General features: G+C 43.3%; 1 protein-coding gene across 4 annotated transcripts; it reads left to right on the top strand.

Annotated features, from left to right (window-relative positions):
* The first annotated feature begins 333 nt into the window (after positions 1-333).
* LOC129862798 (monoacylglycerol lipase ABHD2) lies at positions 334-18,835 on the top strand. 4 transcript variants are annotated; one of them, XM_055934781.1, is made up of 13 exons: positions 334-473; positions 575-662; positions 929-992; positions 1,267-1,503; positions 3,230-3,405; positions 7,849-8,016; positions 9,753-9,936; positions 11,814-11,906; positions 14,883-14,984; positions 15,096-15,165; positions 15,489-15,573; positions 17,940-18,137; positions 18,378-18,835. In XM_055934781.1, the coding sequence occupies exons 4-13, from the start codon at positions 1,289-1,291 to the stop codon at positions 18,392-18,394; spliced, it is 1,308 nt and encodes a 435-aa protein (XP_055790756.1). In that variant the 5' UTR covers positions 334-473; positions 575-662; positions 929-992; positions 1,267-1,288; the 3' UTR covers positions 18,395-18,835. The 4 variants fall into 4 exon arrangements, with proteins under 4 accessions (XP_055790756.1, XP_055790755.1, XP_055790754.1 ...); XM_055934780.1 differs by lacking the exon at positions 575-662 and having other exon boundaries at positions 334-516; XM_055934779.1 differs by lacking the exon at positions 575-662 and having other exon boundaries at positions 334-525; positions 1,273-1,503.
* The last annotated feature ends 607 nt before the right edge of the window (positions 18,836-19,442 follow it).

The following is a 19,442-nucleotide window of genomic DNA, read 5'->3' as shown; positions in this document are numbered from 1 at the left end:
GGAAGTACTGACAATATGGAAAACATTGAAGGGGACTATCAAATCGAACAGGAATCTGCGCAGCTCGGTCATATTGTTAACAAGGCAGCATTGTGTATCGTTCAGAAGCATACAGCTCTTTTCCATAAAATACATGTTCAAACAAGTTTCATTGGCAAGGCAAATAAAGCGCTGTGCGAGTAAAACACAGAATACTACTCATTACTCCACGTGCTCAAGCCACTTTGCTTTTGTTTTGAGCCGACTTCGCCGTCGCCCAAAACTAGGCACCGAAATTACCCAACATGTGACGTAGCCGTAACTGAGCTCCAATAAAAATAGCTATATGTAAATCATCTCTTCAGTAGGAAGTCAGGCTGCAGTTGCTAGGTGCTCGCGTGTTTCAACTCTGTTCAGCTGTAGTAAACAGTCCGTGGCTACACCGAACAGCTGTGCAATGTGCACAGAGAGCAAAACAGCTTGTATACATTCATGTAAGGACACTGATTCGGACGAAAGCTCGGAAATATCTTCGAGGTAAACATGGTATGTTGTGCATGGTTGCTAACCAGCTGACTTGCTGGCCTTTTTACAGAAACATTTGCTACTGCGTGTGTGCTGAAATGAGGGAGTCGGCTGACAGAGGGCAGTCTACTTTTTCTGTATGTATCACTGTATCAAAAGTGGGTAACATTTATGTATTCTATTCTAGACTAGATTGTAAGCGAAAAATGAGTTGTCTCGCGCAAATTCAACTCTAACACAAACATTAACTTCACTGCTAAAGACTTCACTGCTAAATAATAACGTCTGAATGATTGGAATTCGCACAATGATACTGTTTTATAATGTAATTTGTATCTACAGAAAGTCAAACAGATGAAACTTTTACATTCAACAATATGCTGAAAGTTTTCTATTTGAGTGACTTGTTGTTCCTCTTTTCCAGCGCTGCCAGATTCTGAAATGCATATCCAGGGGGTGACTGAGTATCATTATTGAACAGAGGCAAGGTGGGCAAAATGTTTTACACTGTCTGACCGACTTCGTTTCTTTCTGCTGTTTGTGGACTTCAAATCAGCCTTATTGGGGTCATATTTGATCTCATTATTCTTATCACGCTCTAATTTACATGATGTATCAATACTATGACTGCATGTGACTATTTATATGCCCTCTGCACCAGTGGCGGTTCTAGACCATTTCAACTGGGGGGGGGGGGGCACGCTATGGCCAGTTGTACTGTTATATGTGTTGCTGTTGTGATCATATGTTAATTGTGCCTAGACATAGGTCCTCTCTGTCAACCATGAGTGCACTCGTCGAGCCAGGTGATGTCCACACCATTGCCCCCGAGATGCCAGCCATGTTTGAGGGCATGAAGCTGGCTGCCGTAGCAACGGTGCTCTATTTCCTGGTGCGCTGTCTGAATCTGAAGAGTCCCACGGCCCCGCCTGACATCACCTATCGGGACACGCCCCTCAATCGCTATCTGCTCAAGTCCTGCCCCATCCTGACCAAAGAGTGAGTACTGATACCTACCCAGCAGATAGGATGCCATTTGGGACACAGCTACGATCACCTATAGAGAGCCCCGGTCAAAAGTAATAAACTGTATAGTAAATGGGGTGCCATTTGGGACACAGCCACGATCACCTATAGAGAGCCCCGGTCAAAAGTAACAAACTGTATAGGAAATGGGGTGCCATTTGGGACACAGCCACGATCACCTATAGAGAGCCCCGGTCAAAAGTAATAAACTGTATAGGAAATGGGGTGCCATTTGGGACGCAAACCGTGTCCACTGTTCCCATGCACCGGCGCACACATAGGCCTACTTGAGAGCAAGCACACACACACTTGTAAGTGAAATAGCAGTGCTTCCTGGAACATGTTATGTTGTTGTGACTATGGTATCAATATCAAATTCCAGAGCAGACTGGTACATGCCACACACACAGACAGTCACAAGCTCATACTCATAAACCCACATGTACAGTAGCTACAGGACATACTATCCCATTTTCATAAACATCCTTAATCTTTTATTTCCCCCTGAGTCGTAATCACTTTCAACCCAGTCGCGATAGTGCCCTTCTCACAGTACCTCCCTGTTAGACAAGTCCTCAACGCTCCCTGCATCAGTCAACAGCTGTCCAGCCAATCGAGATGCCCTGTGTGTGGGTATAGTAGGTGTCCTATTAACACTGTATTATTTTACAGCCACATCGCAATTACATAACATCTACACTATGGACCACACTGCAGACTTAGCATGGCTGAATTACACTGTCTTTACCTGGATAAAAATATATTTTTTAAAGATAAACTCTCTAACTGAAGGATATAGGCAGCTGTTTTTCATTGAGGCATATTGGCTGTAAAATGTGAACGGCTTCCATGAGACATGAAGATGTTAATGTCTTGCTACCAGTGATATATAATTGATCCTACAGGCCAAAGCCTGGTCACAGAGTGGGGAAAGGAGGTTACTTAAAACGGTTGTGTTTCTTTGCATGAGCTGGAAAGACCATGCCAGAGGCACAGCTAGGATCCAGAGTTATTTGCAAATTAGATTACATTTTGTTATACCTATTTTTCTTCCTAATTTCGTGGTATCCAATTGTCTCATCGCTGCAACTTCCGTACAGACTCGGGAGAGGCGAAGGTTCGAGAGCCGTGCGTCCTCCGAAACCCAACCCAACCAAGCCGCACTGCTTCTTGACACAATGCCCACTTAACCCGGAAGACAGCCGCACCAATTTCTCGGAGGAAACACCATACACCTGGCGACCGTGTCAGCGTGCACTGCGCCCGGCCCGCCACAGGAGTTGCTAGTGCGCGATGGGGCAAGGACATCCCTGCCGGCATAACCCGGGCGACTCTGGGCCAATTGTGTGCCGCCCCATGGGTCCCCCGGTCGCAGCCGGCTGTGACAGAGCCTGGACTCGAACCCAGAATCTCATTTTGCACAGCTAGCACTTTGCCTTAGACCACTGCACTACTCGGGAGGCCTGCAAATTAGATGTTTATACATGCAATAACATGTTAACTTCATGCTAGATTTTGTGTGTGATTCCATGCACGCGTGTGTGTGTGTGTGTGTGTGTGTGTGTGGAATGTACCAGTTCACACTGGGATTTCATACCATGCTCACAACACAAAACGTTCCACAAGGCACTGACATTACTGCTCTTACATCACTTTGGCTCTCACACATCCACTCTTGCCCGTTTGTGTATTCACACAGGTACGAACCGCCGCTGCTGTGGGGGAAGAGTGGACATCTCCAGACGGCCCTGTATGGGAAGCTGGGGCGTGTCAGCTCCCCAAAACCCTGTGGGGTGCGCAAGTACCTCCTCATGCAGGATGGGGCCACTGCCACCTTTGACCTCTTCGAGTCACTGGGGGACCACCGCACTGGAGGTGAGATATTTGCTCCAGGGTGAATATTCCCCTAGGTGCAGAACTAGGCTCAGCTTCCCCTGCACCAATCCTAACCTTAACCTTTAGTGAGGAAATGCAAAAATGACCCAAGATCAGCATCTCGGCTGGGGCAGCTTCACCCTACTCCGAGATATTCAGTGTCATGTACTGTACCACGTCATGTACAGACCTGGGTTCAAGTACTAAACTCGGCAAAAAAAGAAACATCTACTTTTCAGGAATTGTCTTTCAATTATAAAGGGTTTAGACAATGTTTCCCATGCTTGTTCAATGAACCATAAACAATTAATGAACATGCACCTGTGGAACAGTCTTTAAGACACTAACAGCTTACAGACAGTAGGCATTTAAGGTCACAGTTATGAAAACTTAGGACACTAAAGTGGCCTTTCTACTGACTCTGAAAAACACAAAAAGAAAGATGCCCAGGGTCCCTGCTCATCTGTGTGAACATGCCTTAGGCATGCTGCAAGTAGGCATGAGGACTACAGATCTGGCCAGGGCAATAAATTGCAATGTCCGTACTGAGAGACGCCTAAGACAGTGCTACAGGGAGACAGGATGGCAGTGGCAGACCGCGTGTAACAACCCTGCACAGGATCCGTACATCTGAACATCCCACCTGCGGGACAGGTACAGGATGGCAACAACAACTGCCCGAGTTACACCAGGAATGCACAATCCCTCCATCAGTGCTCAGACTGTCCGCAATAGGCTGAGAGAGGCTGGACTGAGGGCTTGTAGGCCTATTGTAAGGCGTGTCCTCACCAGACATCACCGGCAACAACGTCGCCTATGGGCACAAACCCACCGTCGCTGGACCAGAAAGGACTAGCAAAAAGTGCTCTTCACTGACGAGTCGCAGTTTTGTCTCACATGGGGTGATGGTCGGATTCGCGTTTATCGTCGAAGGAATGAGCGTTACACCGAGGCCTGTACTCTGGAGCGGGATCGATTTGGAGGTGGAGGGTCCGTCATGGTCTGGGGTGGTGTGTCACAGCATCATCGGACTGAGCTTGTTGTCATTGCAGGCAATCTCAATGCTGTGCGTTACAGGGAAGTTTGCTGAAAATAAACGCAGTTGACAGTGAGAGGACGTTTCTTTTTTTTCTGAGTTTATTTGAAATCTTTCAAATACTTGTGTTTGTTTGAATATTAATAACTTTATTTATAGAGCACTTTTCGATAACAGGTTAACAAAGTGCTTCGCATCAAGTGCATAAGTGCGTTTTCAGGGGGGATTTAAAGAGGCACTGAATCTGCAAGCCTGATCTCCTCTGGCAGACCATTCCATTTTAGGGAACCTAATGGCAAATGCCAGGTCTCCTTTGCTTTTCAACTTAGACTTTTGGAATGGTCAGCAGTGCTTTACCAGGGGATCTCGGGCTGCGTTTTGGCTCAAAGGGAGAGAAGTTCTTCAATGTAAGTTGGGGCTAAACCAATCCTAGCCTTTAAGCCTTTAACATGATCCTATCTATTCTCAGGGTGACTTGTAGATGGGTGGGGTTTGCACTTTTGCAATTATTGTGTTGGTTCAATTATGCCAGATGAGCTCAATCAAGCCCAGCTAAAGTATTTGAAATGATTTCAAATAGTATTTGAACCCAGGTCTGGTCATGTACCACATGCCATGTGCTGTATCTGTGATCGGGCATGACTCAGCCTATTGGTTAGGGTTACAAAAACAGCTGTGCTGTGGTCAATACTGTTCGCATCCCTTCAAGTCCTCAGTGTAGTGGCACTTCACAATGAGGTTTAATGCAACAGGTCTGCGACTAGTGTGCATTATTTAGACATTTTGAGGTAATTCATCGAATGGAATTGGCTTTGGTTGTTGTCCACTGTTACATTATTCAAGATAAGGAATGTCAAGGGAACACTTTATATATATTTTTTTTAATCCTCTTGTAGTGTTTGCCTTTTTGGGCACCTGCCCTAGGGTATCTAATTGGGTTTGAGACCATTAGCAAGATGGTGCCCCTGAGGAAAGAGTAGCACACACCCTTTATCTGTGCAGTGACTCCCTGGTAGGCTTGGACAGTATACTATGTATACCGGGGTATTTTGAAATATAGACGGTATGATTTTTCAAATAGTAATAATCGCTTCAGCCATGCATTTGGTTTGTTAGCTAAGTGGCTAGCCTGCAAGATCAAGCTTCTTGGTTACTGCGGAGGCCATCAATCCCCTCCCGCATCAAGATTCTTGGGGCCTCATTTATAAACTGTTTGTAAGTACACAATATACCCCCCCCCCCCCCCCCCCCCCCCCCCAAATATGTGCGCACCAATTGTCACGCAAAATTTGAACTTGATGAGAGAGTGTGGTCACCTCCTCGCAAACTTCAGGCCGTGTGTACACACATCTCTGCTAGTGGTTTGTAACGGCTGTCTCTCTCCTCATCCTCGGACGAGGTGAGGAGAGAAGGATCTTCAGACCAAAACGCAGCATTTGGGAAATAAGCCATCTTTATTATAAATACGACGGCAACACGAAACAAAACAAAACACTTTCAAAACTACAAAACAAGAAAACGACGTTGACGAAACCTGAACATAAACTTACATAACTAAACATAAACTCACGTACAGGAAACAGACGACATCGAAACGAAACGAAACGAACAGCCAAACAGTCCCGTATGGTAAATACATGCAACGACACAGGAGACAATCACCCACCACGAACACTGTGACAACGCCTACCTAAATATGACTCTTAATTAGAGGAACGCCAAACACCTGCCTCTAATTAAGAGCCATACCAGGCAACCCAAAACCAACACAGAAACAGAAAACATAGAATGCCCACCCAACCTCACGTCCTGACCAACTAACACACATAACAACTAACATAAATAGGTCAGGAACGTGACATGGTTGAAATATTGTATTGCAAGCTGGCAAGTATTTTGTGCAAATGCGGATATGGTGAAAAGCTTATTCGTACAAAAAACAGGAACACATATTAACTAGAATGCAGCCATTTGCCGTCAGTGAGGAGCGAAAATCTTTTTATAAAAAAAATATAGATATTTAATATTATTTAATAATATATATTTAATATTTTTCCTATTTTGTTTTCATAAGTTGCATAAACATTTCCTCACCATTTCTGGCTGTGATGGATTCATATTTCCGAAGTAGCCGTACAAAAAATGACCATGCGCAGCTAGTAGTCTAGTAAATAGACGGGCTAAATGTATTTCAAGTTTTGCAATCCCATAGGCAGCGCTATTTATAATATTCAGTTGAATTTAACAGGTGAACAGTCTATTTTACATTAAAGTAAGCTGTAGCATACATAAGCCTACCTTAATGTAAAATAGAAACTGTTCACCTGTTAAATTTGACTGTATATTATAAATGGCGCTGCCTATGGGATTATTGCACCCCCCCCAAAAAAGAAAGTAGCCTACCCTAGACAATGCTTCAGAATTGGCGGGCAGTCCATCATCTAGGTTGTGGGAAAAGTCTATGTAAAACATTGTTGTGCTGCCAGGTCCACAATAATTTGCCATTGTTTTCTCTTTCAGAAACTGACAGTCCTTTGCCAGATGCAGCATAAATTAATGCTAAAGATTAAAGCATTCTGCCAACTCAGTAAATAGACTTGCAGCTTGTGTAAAATATTTGACAGTATGTGTAGGCTACAGTATTGGTGTGCGATAGGAGTGCGACATCATTGCCTATTTAATCTCAGGGCCTATACCAAGGCAGGACATAGAAACCCATTCTATTGATAAACTACATTTTGAATGGCAATAGTTCCAATTTATACAGCAAATAAAAGGGTGTCATTGTTACCGTAAGTTTAAAGGAGGACGTTTGTCCAGGCAGTTTTAATGCTCGTTCACGCTTGCACAGTTTTACGACGGGTCTGATTTATAACTGGGGAAACATGCGTATGGCGTGCACCAAGTTTATAAATCTTAATATTGTTGTACCTGCGCAGACTTTTCAGAAATTGCGCATGCGGGAATGTTGTGCAATTTTAAGTAGCGGTTAGAAGAGGCCCCTGCTGCCTAAACGTGTTGTGGGTTGAAAAATATATCATTTGGAAAGGAATGGCGCCCCTTTTGTGCACTGCGAGTAATACCCTATAACTCGGTATGGTACAGAGCGGTTTGAAAGTCTGGATACCGCCTAACCCTACTCCTTGGTCTTGTTCATTAGGCACCATACAGAAGAAAAGGACTGAAACGGGGAAGGACTACCAGGACTGGTCCAATGCAAATTTACATTTCCTGTTGCAAAATGTTTTAAAGCACGTTCCACTGTGTGCACTAATGAACATTGTGTGCACTAATGACCCCTGTTGCACATAGAATAGCGTGCTTTTCGGCCTTTAATTTGCCCTAACACCACCTACCCACGGACTCCCCTTTATCACCTGTGTGTTTACTGTGTTTTTACTCCACAGATGACATCACCATGGTGATCTGCCCGGGGATTGGTAACCACAGCGAGAAGCACTACATTCGCACCTTTGTGAATCACTCCCAGAGGCAGGGGTACAGGTGTGCTGTTCTCAACCATCTGGGGTCCCTGCCCAACATCGAGCTCACCTCGCCGCGTATGTTCACCTACGGTAAGACCGCCAGGGCTCTCTTAAGTACGCATATTGTTGTCCTTTTTAATAATATAACTGTCCATATGTAGCTTGTTTTTGGTCACAGGTTCAGGAATGGCTGAAGAATTCTAACAATTACCTGGAGCCAACTCTGCAGAAAGCACTACTGGGTGATTTTTGAAAAGTCCGAGTCAATCGATCAAAAATATAATAATGGTTTATCTTTAATTTACAATCTGTAGGAATAATGAGAATAGAAAGGTTCAGAAGCTTTGTGAAGCCTCACGGCACAGTTGTAAAAATATATGTCAAATAGAAATCCAATATGGATGGTGTTAAGAGCTAGATGGGTGGAGTTGAATGGAGCTGAAGGGTGGGACTAATAACAGGATAACGAATGTAAAATATACTGTGTCTGTAAAGTGTATATAGGTTCAGCACAGTTAGAAATATATGGCAAATGGAAATCAAACTGGATGGACATCAGAAATGGATAAGATAGGTTGAGGGTAGAGGAAGAATGTGTCTGTAAAAAGGTGTGTAGTGTGTGTTTTAGCTGGAAGTAAAAGCCTAAGTGTTGTTCATTAGTTTACTCCAATTAGGGGAGGGGTGGTAGGGTTAGCGGAAAATAATAATTAAATATATTTTAAAAAGTTGTCTGTATTTAGATAAAAAATATGTGTAAACACTACTGTTCGAAAGTTTGGGGTCACTTAGACATTTCCTCAACTGGCAGCTTCATTAAATAGTACGTGCAAAACACTAGTCTCAACGTCAAAGGTGATGCTGACCTTCTAGACAGAGTTGCAAAGAAAAAGACATATCTCAGACTGGCCAATAAAAATAAGATTATTATGGGCAAAAGAACACACACTGGACAGAGGAACTCTGCCTAGAAGGCCAGCATCCCGGAGTCGTCTCTTCACCGCGTCAAACTTTTGAACATGTGTGTGTGTGTACTCACTACCGGTCAAAAGTATAAATAAATAACACACATGGAATCATGTAGTAACCAGACAATTGTTTAAAAAAAATCAAAATATTTGAGAAATTCTTCAAATAGCCACCCTTAGCCTTGATGACAGCTTTGCATACTTTTCTTTGGTGACTACATGATTCCATGTGTTATTTCATAGTTTTGATGTTGTCACTATTATTTTACAATGTAGAAAATAGTACAAATAAAGAAACCCTGGAATGAGGTCTGTCCAAACTTTTGACTGTGTGTTTACAAAAAATAATATATAGGGGATTGGAAATGATGCGGACAACTACATTGATGGAAGCTACAATCCATCTGCAATATTTGACATTTTAGTTGACTTTGGTCTACTTCTAATTAGTCTGCGACAGCTGGACATGATTGGAAACACCTGTGACTGAATTAATGTTACGTGTGACCCGTGGAGTTTTTCAAGTAAAAGCTTGATGTGGAAAAGTTGGTTCATTAATACACTGTCTTAACTGCTACTAGGTGTGGCAGGTCAGCAATTGGAGGGTTGCCGGTTTGAGTCCCTAGTACAGCTGGAAAATCTGGTGGGGAGTGAGCCAGTAACCGGAGAGTTGCTGGCATCTGTATCCTAGATGCCATCTTCTGCCGTTGTACCCTTGCGCAAGGCCCCTAACCCCTAAATCTATCCAGGGGCACTACACCGTGGCCAACCCTGGGTTTCAATCCCTTGGGATTTGTTTTCTACATCTCAGTGCATTTGGTTGAAAAGCAAAATACACATTTCTGTGATTTCCTTTTCCAGGTTGTACATGGGAGTTTGCAGCCATGGTAGGTTCCATCAAGCGGGCCTTCCCCCAGACACTGCTCATCGTGGTGGGCTTCAGCCTAGGGGGGAACATTGTGTGTAAGTTTCTGGGGGAGAACAGGATCAACCAGGAGAGGGTGTTGTGCTGCGTCAGTGTCTGCCAGGGATACAGCGCACTCCGGTAAGTGGAATTAAAATAAAGCCTTATACAAACGGCAGCCACTACACTGTCAAGTAGAACGTTGTTGGTACTGTGAATCGGCTACATGCGAACATGCTTGTGTCTAGATCCACGCCCGTGAGTATTTGTGGAAGAGGCAGGCAGCCAGTCTGGCCTCTCTTTGTTCATACCCATAGGTAGGCCATGGCCACCACTTTACCCCATGTAGCTTTTGTTTGTCCGCATCTCTTTAATCTCACTCGGAGCACCACACACACACACAAACGCGCGTGTGACTCCACCTCAGTGACTGACTGCTATTCTTTCGCATAGACCTCAATTCGCCTTGTTTCCCCGTTCACTTTTAGACATCGACACTGTTCATGTGCACTCTGCAAATAGTCTAAAGTAAGTACACTCGGACTATTAAAAACCTGCCATCACATATGCCCGTTACCTGTTTATACAAACCACACCCATGCATTAAGTGCCACCAAAGTGCTTACACCACTAATAAATACACTTTTCACATAGGATTTACTGTTTGTTGCCTGTTTACAAAATGTTTTTAAAAAATTAAATGGGCCAATGTTAATATGACCTCTTTTCAAACAGGCCCGGCATAAGCCTTTTATACCTCCCGTGCACATGCCAGCACCGATTGCATGGTAGTAGGGCTGTGTAGATGTGGGTGGGAGCGTCAATTTGAATACATCCATTGAATATACGCAATCACAAATACGTCTATTAATTCATTGACTAATAAAGTGTATTTTCAAAAGAATGGAATAGCAAGTATTTTGTAAATTATGCTACTGATCTTTGAAGCCTAATTGGCTGCGTCATGCAAAATCTAATCAATAGTTTATTTTGTTCATTAAACAGACAGGATGCACTTACATTCCCCTGCCCCGATCAGTCAACCCACATATACCCTACATGATCAAAAGTATGTGGACACATACACATCAAATAACAGCCTCAACTCTTCTGGGAAGGCTTTCCACTAGATGTTGGAACATTGCTGCGGGGACTTGCTTCCATTCAGCCACAAGCATTAGTGAGGTCGGCCACTGATGTTGTGTGATTAGGCCTGGCTCGCAGTTGGCGTTCCAATTCATCCCAGGGGTGTTCGATGGGGTTGAGGGCAGGGCTCTGTGCAGGCCAGTCAAGTTATTCCACACTGATCTCGACAAAACATTTCTATAAGGACCTCATTTTTTTTGCACAGTATTGTCATGCTGAAACAGGAAAGGGCCTTCCCCAAACTGATGCTACAAAGTTGGAAGCACAGAATCGTCTAGAATGTCATTGTATGCCCGTAGCATTAAGATTTCACTGGAACTAAGGGGCCAAGCCCGAACCATGAAAGACAGCCCCAGACCATTATTCCTCCTCCACCAAACTTTACAGTTTTATACACCTGTCAGCAACGTGTGTGTCTGAAGTAGCCAAATCCACTATTTTGAAAGGGTGTCCATCCACATGCTTTTGTGTGTTAATGTGTAGGGGTAAGGTGACTAGGCATCAGGATATAAGATAAACAGAGTAGCAGCAGCTTGTGTGTGTAGTCAGTATAAATGTGTGTGAGAGTGAGTGTGTGTAGGGCCCTGTGAGTGTGCATAGAGGCAGTGCAAAAATAAAAAGTTCAACGAGGATACTCAGGTTAACTAGTTATTTATCAGTATTATTGCTTGGGGATAGAAGCTGTTCAAGATCCTGTTGGTGCCAGACTTGATGCAGGCTGTAATACAACAAATGTGGAATCAGTCGAGGGGTATGAATACTTTTTGAAGGCACTGTAGAAATACATGCACAATAACAGAACCACTCATTGTGTGGTATAGACTTGGTGCCATTATTGACTGTCTTTCTCGCTCTCGTGTGTGTTAATCCAGGGCCCAGAAGACGTTCCTACAGTGGGACCAGTGTCGGAGGCTCTATAATTTTCTCATGGCAGACAACATGAAGAAGATAATCCTCTCCCACCGGTACATACAACTGCTAAAACACACGTCTCAGTAGTTAGTACACATATCACTACTGTCATAGTCCCTATGCAATGTTCAGTCTTTAAAATAAGACCTATACAGAAATCCTAAATAAATTGGCCTAATGGTTCATGTACGAGCTACATGCTTCAAGCCAGACTAATTTACGTAATTTGTGATTATGAAATATCGAACTGTCTGGACGACAAAACGAACCCAGATAAGACGTCATAATAATAATAATAGTTCTCAAGCGTCCGCTGGGCCAGCCACCCTTCCATCAGTATCAGACAGCTGGTGTTCTTGTTTGCTTGTAGCCTATAACAAGCATGCAGGCTTCCCTACTGTATAAAAATGACAATTTACAAGTGGAGTCTGCAATGAACATTACAGCAGTAAAAGGTCATTCTAATTTACACTACCGGTCAAAAGTTTTAGAACACCAACTCATTCAATGCTTTTTCTTTATTTTTTACTATTTTCTACATTGTAGATTAATAGTGAAGACAATACAACTATGAAATAATGCATATGGAATCGTGTAGTAACCAAAAAAGTGTTAAACAAATCAAAATATATGTTATATTTGAGATTCTTCAAATAGCCACTCTTTGCCTTGATGACAGCTTTGCACACTCTTGGCAAAGAACACCAATAATAAGAAGAGACTAGCTTGGGCCAAGAAACATGAGCAATGGACATTAGAATGGTGGAAATTTGTACTTTGGTCTGGAGTCCAAATTGGAGATGTTTTGTTTCAACCGCTGTGTCTTTGTGAGACGCGATGTGGGTGAGCGGAGGATCTCCACATCCACATATGTATTTCCCACCGTGAAGCATGGAGGAGGAGGTGTTCTGGTGTGATGCTGCTTTGCTGGTGACACTGTTTTATTTAGAATTCAAGGCACACTTAACCAGCATGGCTACCACAGCATTCTGCAGCAATACACCATCCCATCTGGTTGCGGTTAGTGGGACTATCATTTGTTTTTCAACAGGACAATGACCCAACACACCTCCAGGCTGTGTAAGGGCTATTTACCAAGAAGGAGAGTGATGGAGTGCTGCATCAGATGACCTGGCCTCCACAATCCCCCGACCTCAACCAAATTGAGACGTTTTGGGATGAGTCAGACAGCAGAGTGAAGGATAAGCAGCCAACAAGTGCTCAGCATATGTGGGAACTCCTTCAAGACTGTTGGAAAAGCATTCCAAGTGAAGCTGGTTGAGAGAATGCCAAGAGTGTGCAAAGCTGTCATCAAGGCTAAGGGTGGCTACTCTTGAAGAATCTCAAATCTAAAATATATTTATATTTGTTTAACACTTTTTTTTGGGGGGGGGGGGGGGGGTTACTACATGATTCCATAGTTTTGATGTCTTCACAATTTTTCTACAATATAGTTTTTTTTTTTTTTTTACTGAGTAGGTGTGCCCACACTTTTGAATGGTACTGTATACATTGTTTCAAATGTATATATATACTGTATATATCTAGCTTTATGCTACAAACAAGCTGTAAAAAGCCGGGGAAAGAAGTGACTCCGACGCATGTGGGTTGGATATCTTTGGTTTGTCTCTGACATTCGGCGGCTGCACTACATCCTCCTATAGCCGAGGAGACAAAACGTTTACTTTGCTTGAGAAGTGACGTGTGATTCTATCAACAGGCTACTCAACAACGTACTAACTCAGAATGAATCGGCGGCAAGCCAGGTAGCCTATTGATTATTTAGGCTATATTTTATGATCATTATTTCAAGGCTATAGCCTGCCATTTTTAAGAAATCAATTGTGAAGAATTTGTGTGACGCTACAGGCTGGCAGGAGTGCTTAGCAGTTCAACAACATGCCTATAAAATGCACATTTATACTGTATAAAATGAAATTTAAATAATGATGAAACGAAAGATGCCTTATTAGGCTATACAGTCATTCAACAGTGCCTTTTGAATTCATTTGGTCGGTTGTTCCATGTAGTGAATCTGTTATTCAATGTGTTTGTTTCGGCTAATAAGCGATAAGGACCCAACTTTTTTTTTTTCAACAAATAATGTTTCAATATTTTTCTATATATATATATATTTAAAGGGGTCTTTTTTTAAATGTTTAATTAAAAAGCTAAATGATCTTTGGTATGCCCTTTTTTAAATATTTGTTTTTTTAAACAATTCCATATAGCTTAGTTAAACACTCCTTCCCCATACTTAGACTGTTTCTTTCGCGGTCCGCAAATAAGAGATTCATACAGTGCTCTTATTATAATGGCTGTCTTTTCACCTTTGTCCACTTCAGAAGTCTAATTTTCTCCAGGTGTCCCTCATTATAAATAACGTACTGTCCCTAAATTACACGTGTATTCTGTCACTCAACTCTTCATTTATAATGAGTCTCATTTTGTATTGAGCGGGATATAGCTAGATGCTGTATGTGTTGATTTGCTGCTGTCGTGGATGGATCAGAGGAACCGATAGAATGTGCGCAAGGTAAATTATCAATAGACCTATGTGCTAAAATTACCTGGAGAAATCTGACCTGCTGTACTTATAATTTGTAAAACCTTCATTTGTATCACTTTGAAGTGACCCAAATGGCAAATTAATCTTTCATCTATACATTTCGAGATCTATTAAACCACAAAAAAAAACATTTTATTTGGCACTTAGTCTGACTTTATTGGCATTGTCTGTTAACACCTGCTGCAGTAGAAGTGCAGTAACTGCAGTCGACTGGTATTTTGGACACCGTAATTGCAGAATAACTAAAGTTGAACTGCAGTATACTGCACTGTAACTGCAGTCACACTGCAAAATTACTGCAGTAAAAAAACATTTGGACGCAGTATTTTCAGCGTACTGCAATATTTTTTTCGTAAGTTATATTTCTGATACTGATGAGTGAATTGGAGTGAATTTTTTTGCAGGAATTTATTTTACGTCATACATTGTGTACCACCTGTACACTGTTTCTGATTGACAGGGGCAGTTTGTTTGGGATGAACTCGAGCAAGATGGAGGACGCAGACCTGAGCCGACTGTACACAGCTACCTCCCTCATGCAGATCGATGACAATATCATGAGGTGACGGCCGGCTTTCTCAGACTGTGGTGGCCATCTTGAAATAATCTTGTCTTTAGTAATTGTGGCCTTGTTGCTATAACCTGACGGGTTTTTTGTTCATACGTTTCACAGAAAGTTCCATGGTCACGACACGCTGAAAGAGTACTACGAGAAGGAAAGCTGCGTACACTACATTCACAATGTGAGTAAACACGGACCAGGCCTGAGTCTCCCAGAGCCTTCGTAGCTGAAGTAGTACATTATTGCTCTTGACGACCCAGACTCAAGTCTCCTATAGACACACAAAGTGCTTAATTGAACAGATTTTGCTCGAAGATTGAAGTCAGATATTGATTTTATAATTGTTCCACTAATGTGGTTGTCGGTCTGGGTAGTGGAGATTTTTCTTTTGACTATTTTAGCTACTAAGGATTTGAGAAACCTAGCCCAGAGTGATTACAAAGTGATTTTCAAACTTAATGATGATGATGGTGAATGGGGGTGATGATGACAATCCTATTTCAGATCAATGTGCCTCTACTGCTGGTCAACTCCTCAGATGACCCTCTGGTCCATCGGTCACTTCTGACCATCCCACGCACACTCGCAGGTATTAGCTCCATTCAGTAAGAGTTGTAACTAATTGAGTACTCATCACATTTTATTGATTCATTAATACCAATTATTAATTCATAGTGAGTGATTAGTTTTAGCAGTTTTAGTAGCCGGGAAAGGATATCTTCCAAAAAAAATCGATGGGAGTAAATGGGCCACGCTCACCAAGTTCACAATTTATGGCAAAATCACCTCCAATAAACGTGTACTGAGCATTCTTATTTGATTACATTTGGTTTAATGCAAAATCCTTTTACCCTGGACATTGTGCCGATGTGCAATGTCATTAGTAGTAGCGCAATTAATTATTCAATTAACACCAGGGTCACGTCAACTTAGCCGCTTCTTCCTTTCTCTGCTTAAGTGTTGACCTCTAAGTGTTGATAAATCCTTCTCTGCAGCGTCTCCCTGCCCAGACAGTCTTTTTGAATATTTCATGGCCATGCGATCCCCTGTGCTGTGGTATTATTTATAGGGTGTGTTTGTTTTTTGTTGCGTGCGCCATGTGTCGCCCACATTTAAGAATTTGTCTGCCTCAGTGGGCGGGAGTCACTTGCCCGACCCCCATTTAGTGTGTAAATCAACAGCCACAGGGCTTGTAGGAGAAAGGGGCTGGTATCTACTTCCCCTGAGACCAGGGCGCTCCAACCATGTTGCTCAAGGGCTACCGACCTGTCGGTTTTCACTCCAACCCGAATCTAGCACACCGGATTCTAATAATTAGCTAGTTGATAAGCTGAATCAGCCTATTTACATCTGGGGTTGAATTGAGAACCTACAGGAGGGCAGCACTCCAGGAACAGCATTGGAGAGCCCTGCCTTAGGCCCTGTAACTCTACGCCTGGCCTGCATGTTCCATAGAGGATGTGTTGTGGGCGGTGTCCCATAGAGGGTATACAGGCTATCCTCACCACCAAAGGCTACTAGAGTGCAAACAAACCTATTGTATTTGACAACTGCATAGATGCGGATATGGAAGTAGCCTCATGTACCATATGTAGTCGCACACAACCCGATTTTAAGGGTGAGTCATGCTCTCTAATAAAGGTAGATGGGTTCAGTCAGTGTTACTCCAGTTCATCGTCTCTCTGGCCTTAAAGGCCAGCACTTAATCCCATTAGCGCTGTCTGTCTGTATCTGGAGGTCAGTCGGGAAGCCAGCCAGCCTCAGTCTGCCTGGGCTCTTTCAGCAGCCAGCACTGTGCTGCACGGCCGGCACCAGCTGCCTCTGCTGTGTGCCTCTCTGCTCCCTCTCAGCGCTGATGAGCTGCCTTTTTTAACTGGCCCGTGTGTTTGTGTGCGTGTGCTTCCTCCATATGGAGAGCTAATCGCAGGTCAGCTGCTACCACCTCACCACTAACCGTATGTACTTTACATAGAGACAGACGCTGATCTTGGATAATGTCATAATGAATAAGATGATATGGACAGGCCACAGATCAGCACTCCTACTCTGAGATGCTTTGTAAATACAGGCCCATGCTTGGTCAGGGCAGGCCTGTGGCCATGTTATTTACTGACAGTTGTTGTATTATTTACTCTGGTCACTAGTGTTTCTGTAACGGTGTCACCTGGGCCAGAGTGAAAGACTGGGTTGCGGCTTGAATAGAAAAGCAGTGTGCTGCACGTTTTATATAATCTATACTTCTGTCCCGTACACGTTTTTGATTTGTATCTGAGCCTCACTTGCGTTCAGTTTGCACTGACTAAAAGTTACGAGAGAGAAATAAAGACAGAGTCAGGGCTGAGAGTGTTGGGTGGCAGAAATGGAAAGGAGATTAGGCGAAGGAGTCACACATCTGTGGAAACTCGAGGCTCTGCCAGAAAGGGCTACCTGCGAGCTTGCACAAAAATAAACCAATGAATCGTCAGTACATCTAATTCATTACCTCCTCGACTTGCACTGTTACATCTACCATTCGAGGTGTTTTGCATCGTGTTTACTGTGTTCGAGTAAGAGTGCGATGACCTAATCTATACTGAACAAAAATATGAACACAACATTTTCATTTCATTTTACTGAGTTAGTTCATATAAGGAAATCAGTCAATTGAAATTCATTAGGCCCTAATCTATGGATTTTACATGACAGGGCAGGGGCGCAGCCACGGGTGGGCATAGGTTCACCCACCTGGGAGACAGGCCCACCCACGGGGGAGCCAGCCCCAGCCAATCAGAATGAGTTTTTCCCCACAAAGGGGCTTTATTACAGACAGAAATACTCCTCTGCACCCCAATACCACTTTGGTGGCATCTTACCTAGTACCAGTAGTATCAGCATCCACCATAAGACATTGTTTACGTAACGACACCACCACATGCTAACTGTTAGCATCACCGTCTCTTTCTCCACACCCGTCAGAAAAGAAGCAGAATGTGATCTTCGCCCTGACGCTCCACGGGGGTCACCTGGGCTTCTTCGAGGGGGCTGTGCTGTTTCCCCAGCCCCTCACCTGGATGGACAAGGTTATCGTGGGCTATGCCAATGCAATATGCCAGTGGGAAAGACACAGACCGCCCTGCCTGAGGACACGTCGTGGACCCTGTCCACAGGGCGACGGTAAAGCTTACCGCACACATGCTCACGTATGTTGTATGGACACACACACTGGCAGGGATAAAACGGGGATGCCATGAGACTAAAGGAAAAGTTTCACTCTACCTACATTTACAGGCGTACACACATACGTTATTGTTATTATTAATACACGCACGTCCAGTATTCCTCTGTCCTACTCCCCTAATATCCTGTCAATCAAGAGTCACTTTCTGTCACTCACACTTTTTTTTTTTTTTTAAGGGACTTCTGGTTTATAAGGACACATACGCCCACGAGAGAAGGCCGAACCCTGTATTCTTCAAAAGGGGGACGGGGATGATCTATGGGCACAGTAACTCGCCTGACTTTGTCGGACTATAGCTTTGCTTTGAGAAACACAGCATTCAGCTGCGAATGACATTCATTGAAAGCCTTACCCATGGACTCCAGTCAGTCGAATGGATGGCACTCGCTCCTCTAAACGTGGATACACTGTGTAACCTGCACATGCTGGTGAACAGCTACAAGACTCCACAGTGGCTTATTTATTGGTCAGTTCTGTGGAAAAGACTGGAGAGGAGATTTAGCTTCTGTGTGCAAATTCCCAGCCAGCACCCCTTGGTTCTCACACTTGGGTTGCTACTTGGTCCCGACTCTCCCTAGCTGTTTGTTCCCGAGTGTGTACTGTTGTCGTGAGGGTGAATAGCACTCGGGGGGGGGGGGGGGGTTCAAATGGGAGCTCTGGGAGGTTGAAACTCTGAAGGCTTTTGTTAAGCAGAGAAATAGAATTCCTAGAACAGACATTTTATTTCTATGTTAAGCTTCTTTAGCTCTTTTTAATAATTGGGTCAAAATCTGGTCTGGGCTCTAGTTCTAGGCTAATAGGCAATACTTTCCTGGCCCTAGTGATACTATATTTTGTCTTCACATTGTCAAAGTGCCTCAAACATTAAAAAATAAAGTTTAAAAAAATGATTTCAAACCAAGAAAGGATGGCAATGGTTTAAAGTACTTATGACTATTTAAAAAATGCATACATAGTGTTCAAGGACCACACTCTGTAAATATCTGACATTCTGAGGAAGCACCCAATCCTACCCAGAACACATTAATGACAAGTTGCCTTCTCCTGTACTCTATACTTGGTGGAACAGCCTCTGAAATTCTCCCATGGTTGGCTTGCACTACACAGCACTCTACTTCTGAGAATCAAATGCATAGATTTTTATATATTGTAACTTGAGTTGTGAGTATAGGAATGTTTCGGACCTTTTCTAAGTAGTTGATTCTTACAAGCCGAGCGCACTGACGAAAGTCCTTATTCAC

Source organism: Salvelinus fontinalis, chromosome 9 (assembly GCF_029448725.1).
Source record: "Salvelinus fontinalis isolate EN_2023a chromosome 9, ASM2944872v1, whole genome shotgun sequence".
In the NCBI taxonomy this organism is placed as follows: Eukaryota; Metazoa; Chordata; class Actinopteri; order Salmoniformes; family Salmonidae; genus Salvelinus; species Salvelinus fontinalis.
This window is presented reverse-complemented; position numbering and strand designations above follow the sequence as displayed.

Excerpts from the sequence above, each read along its gene's own strand:
- LOC129862798 (XM_055934781.1), top strand. The coding sequence starts at position 1,289 with ATGAGTGCACTCGTCGAGCCAGGTGATGTCCACACCATTGCCCCCGAG. Across the intron at positions 1,504-3,229 it reads TGCCCCATCCTGACCAAAGA|GTACGAACCGCCGCTGCTGT; the intron begins GTGAGTACTGAT and ends GTATTCACACAG. Across the intron at positions 9,937-11,813 it reads CAGGGATACAGCGCACTCCG|GGCCCAGAAGACGTTCCTAC; the intron begins GTAAGTGGAATT and ends GTGTTAATCCAG.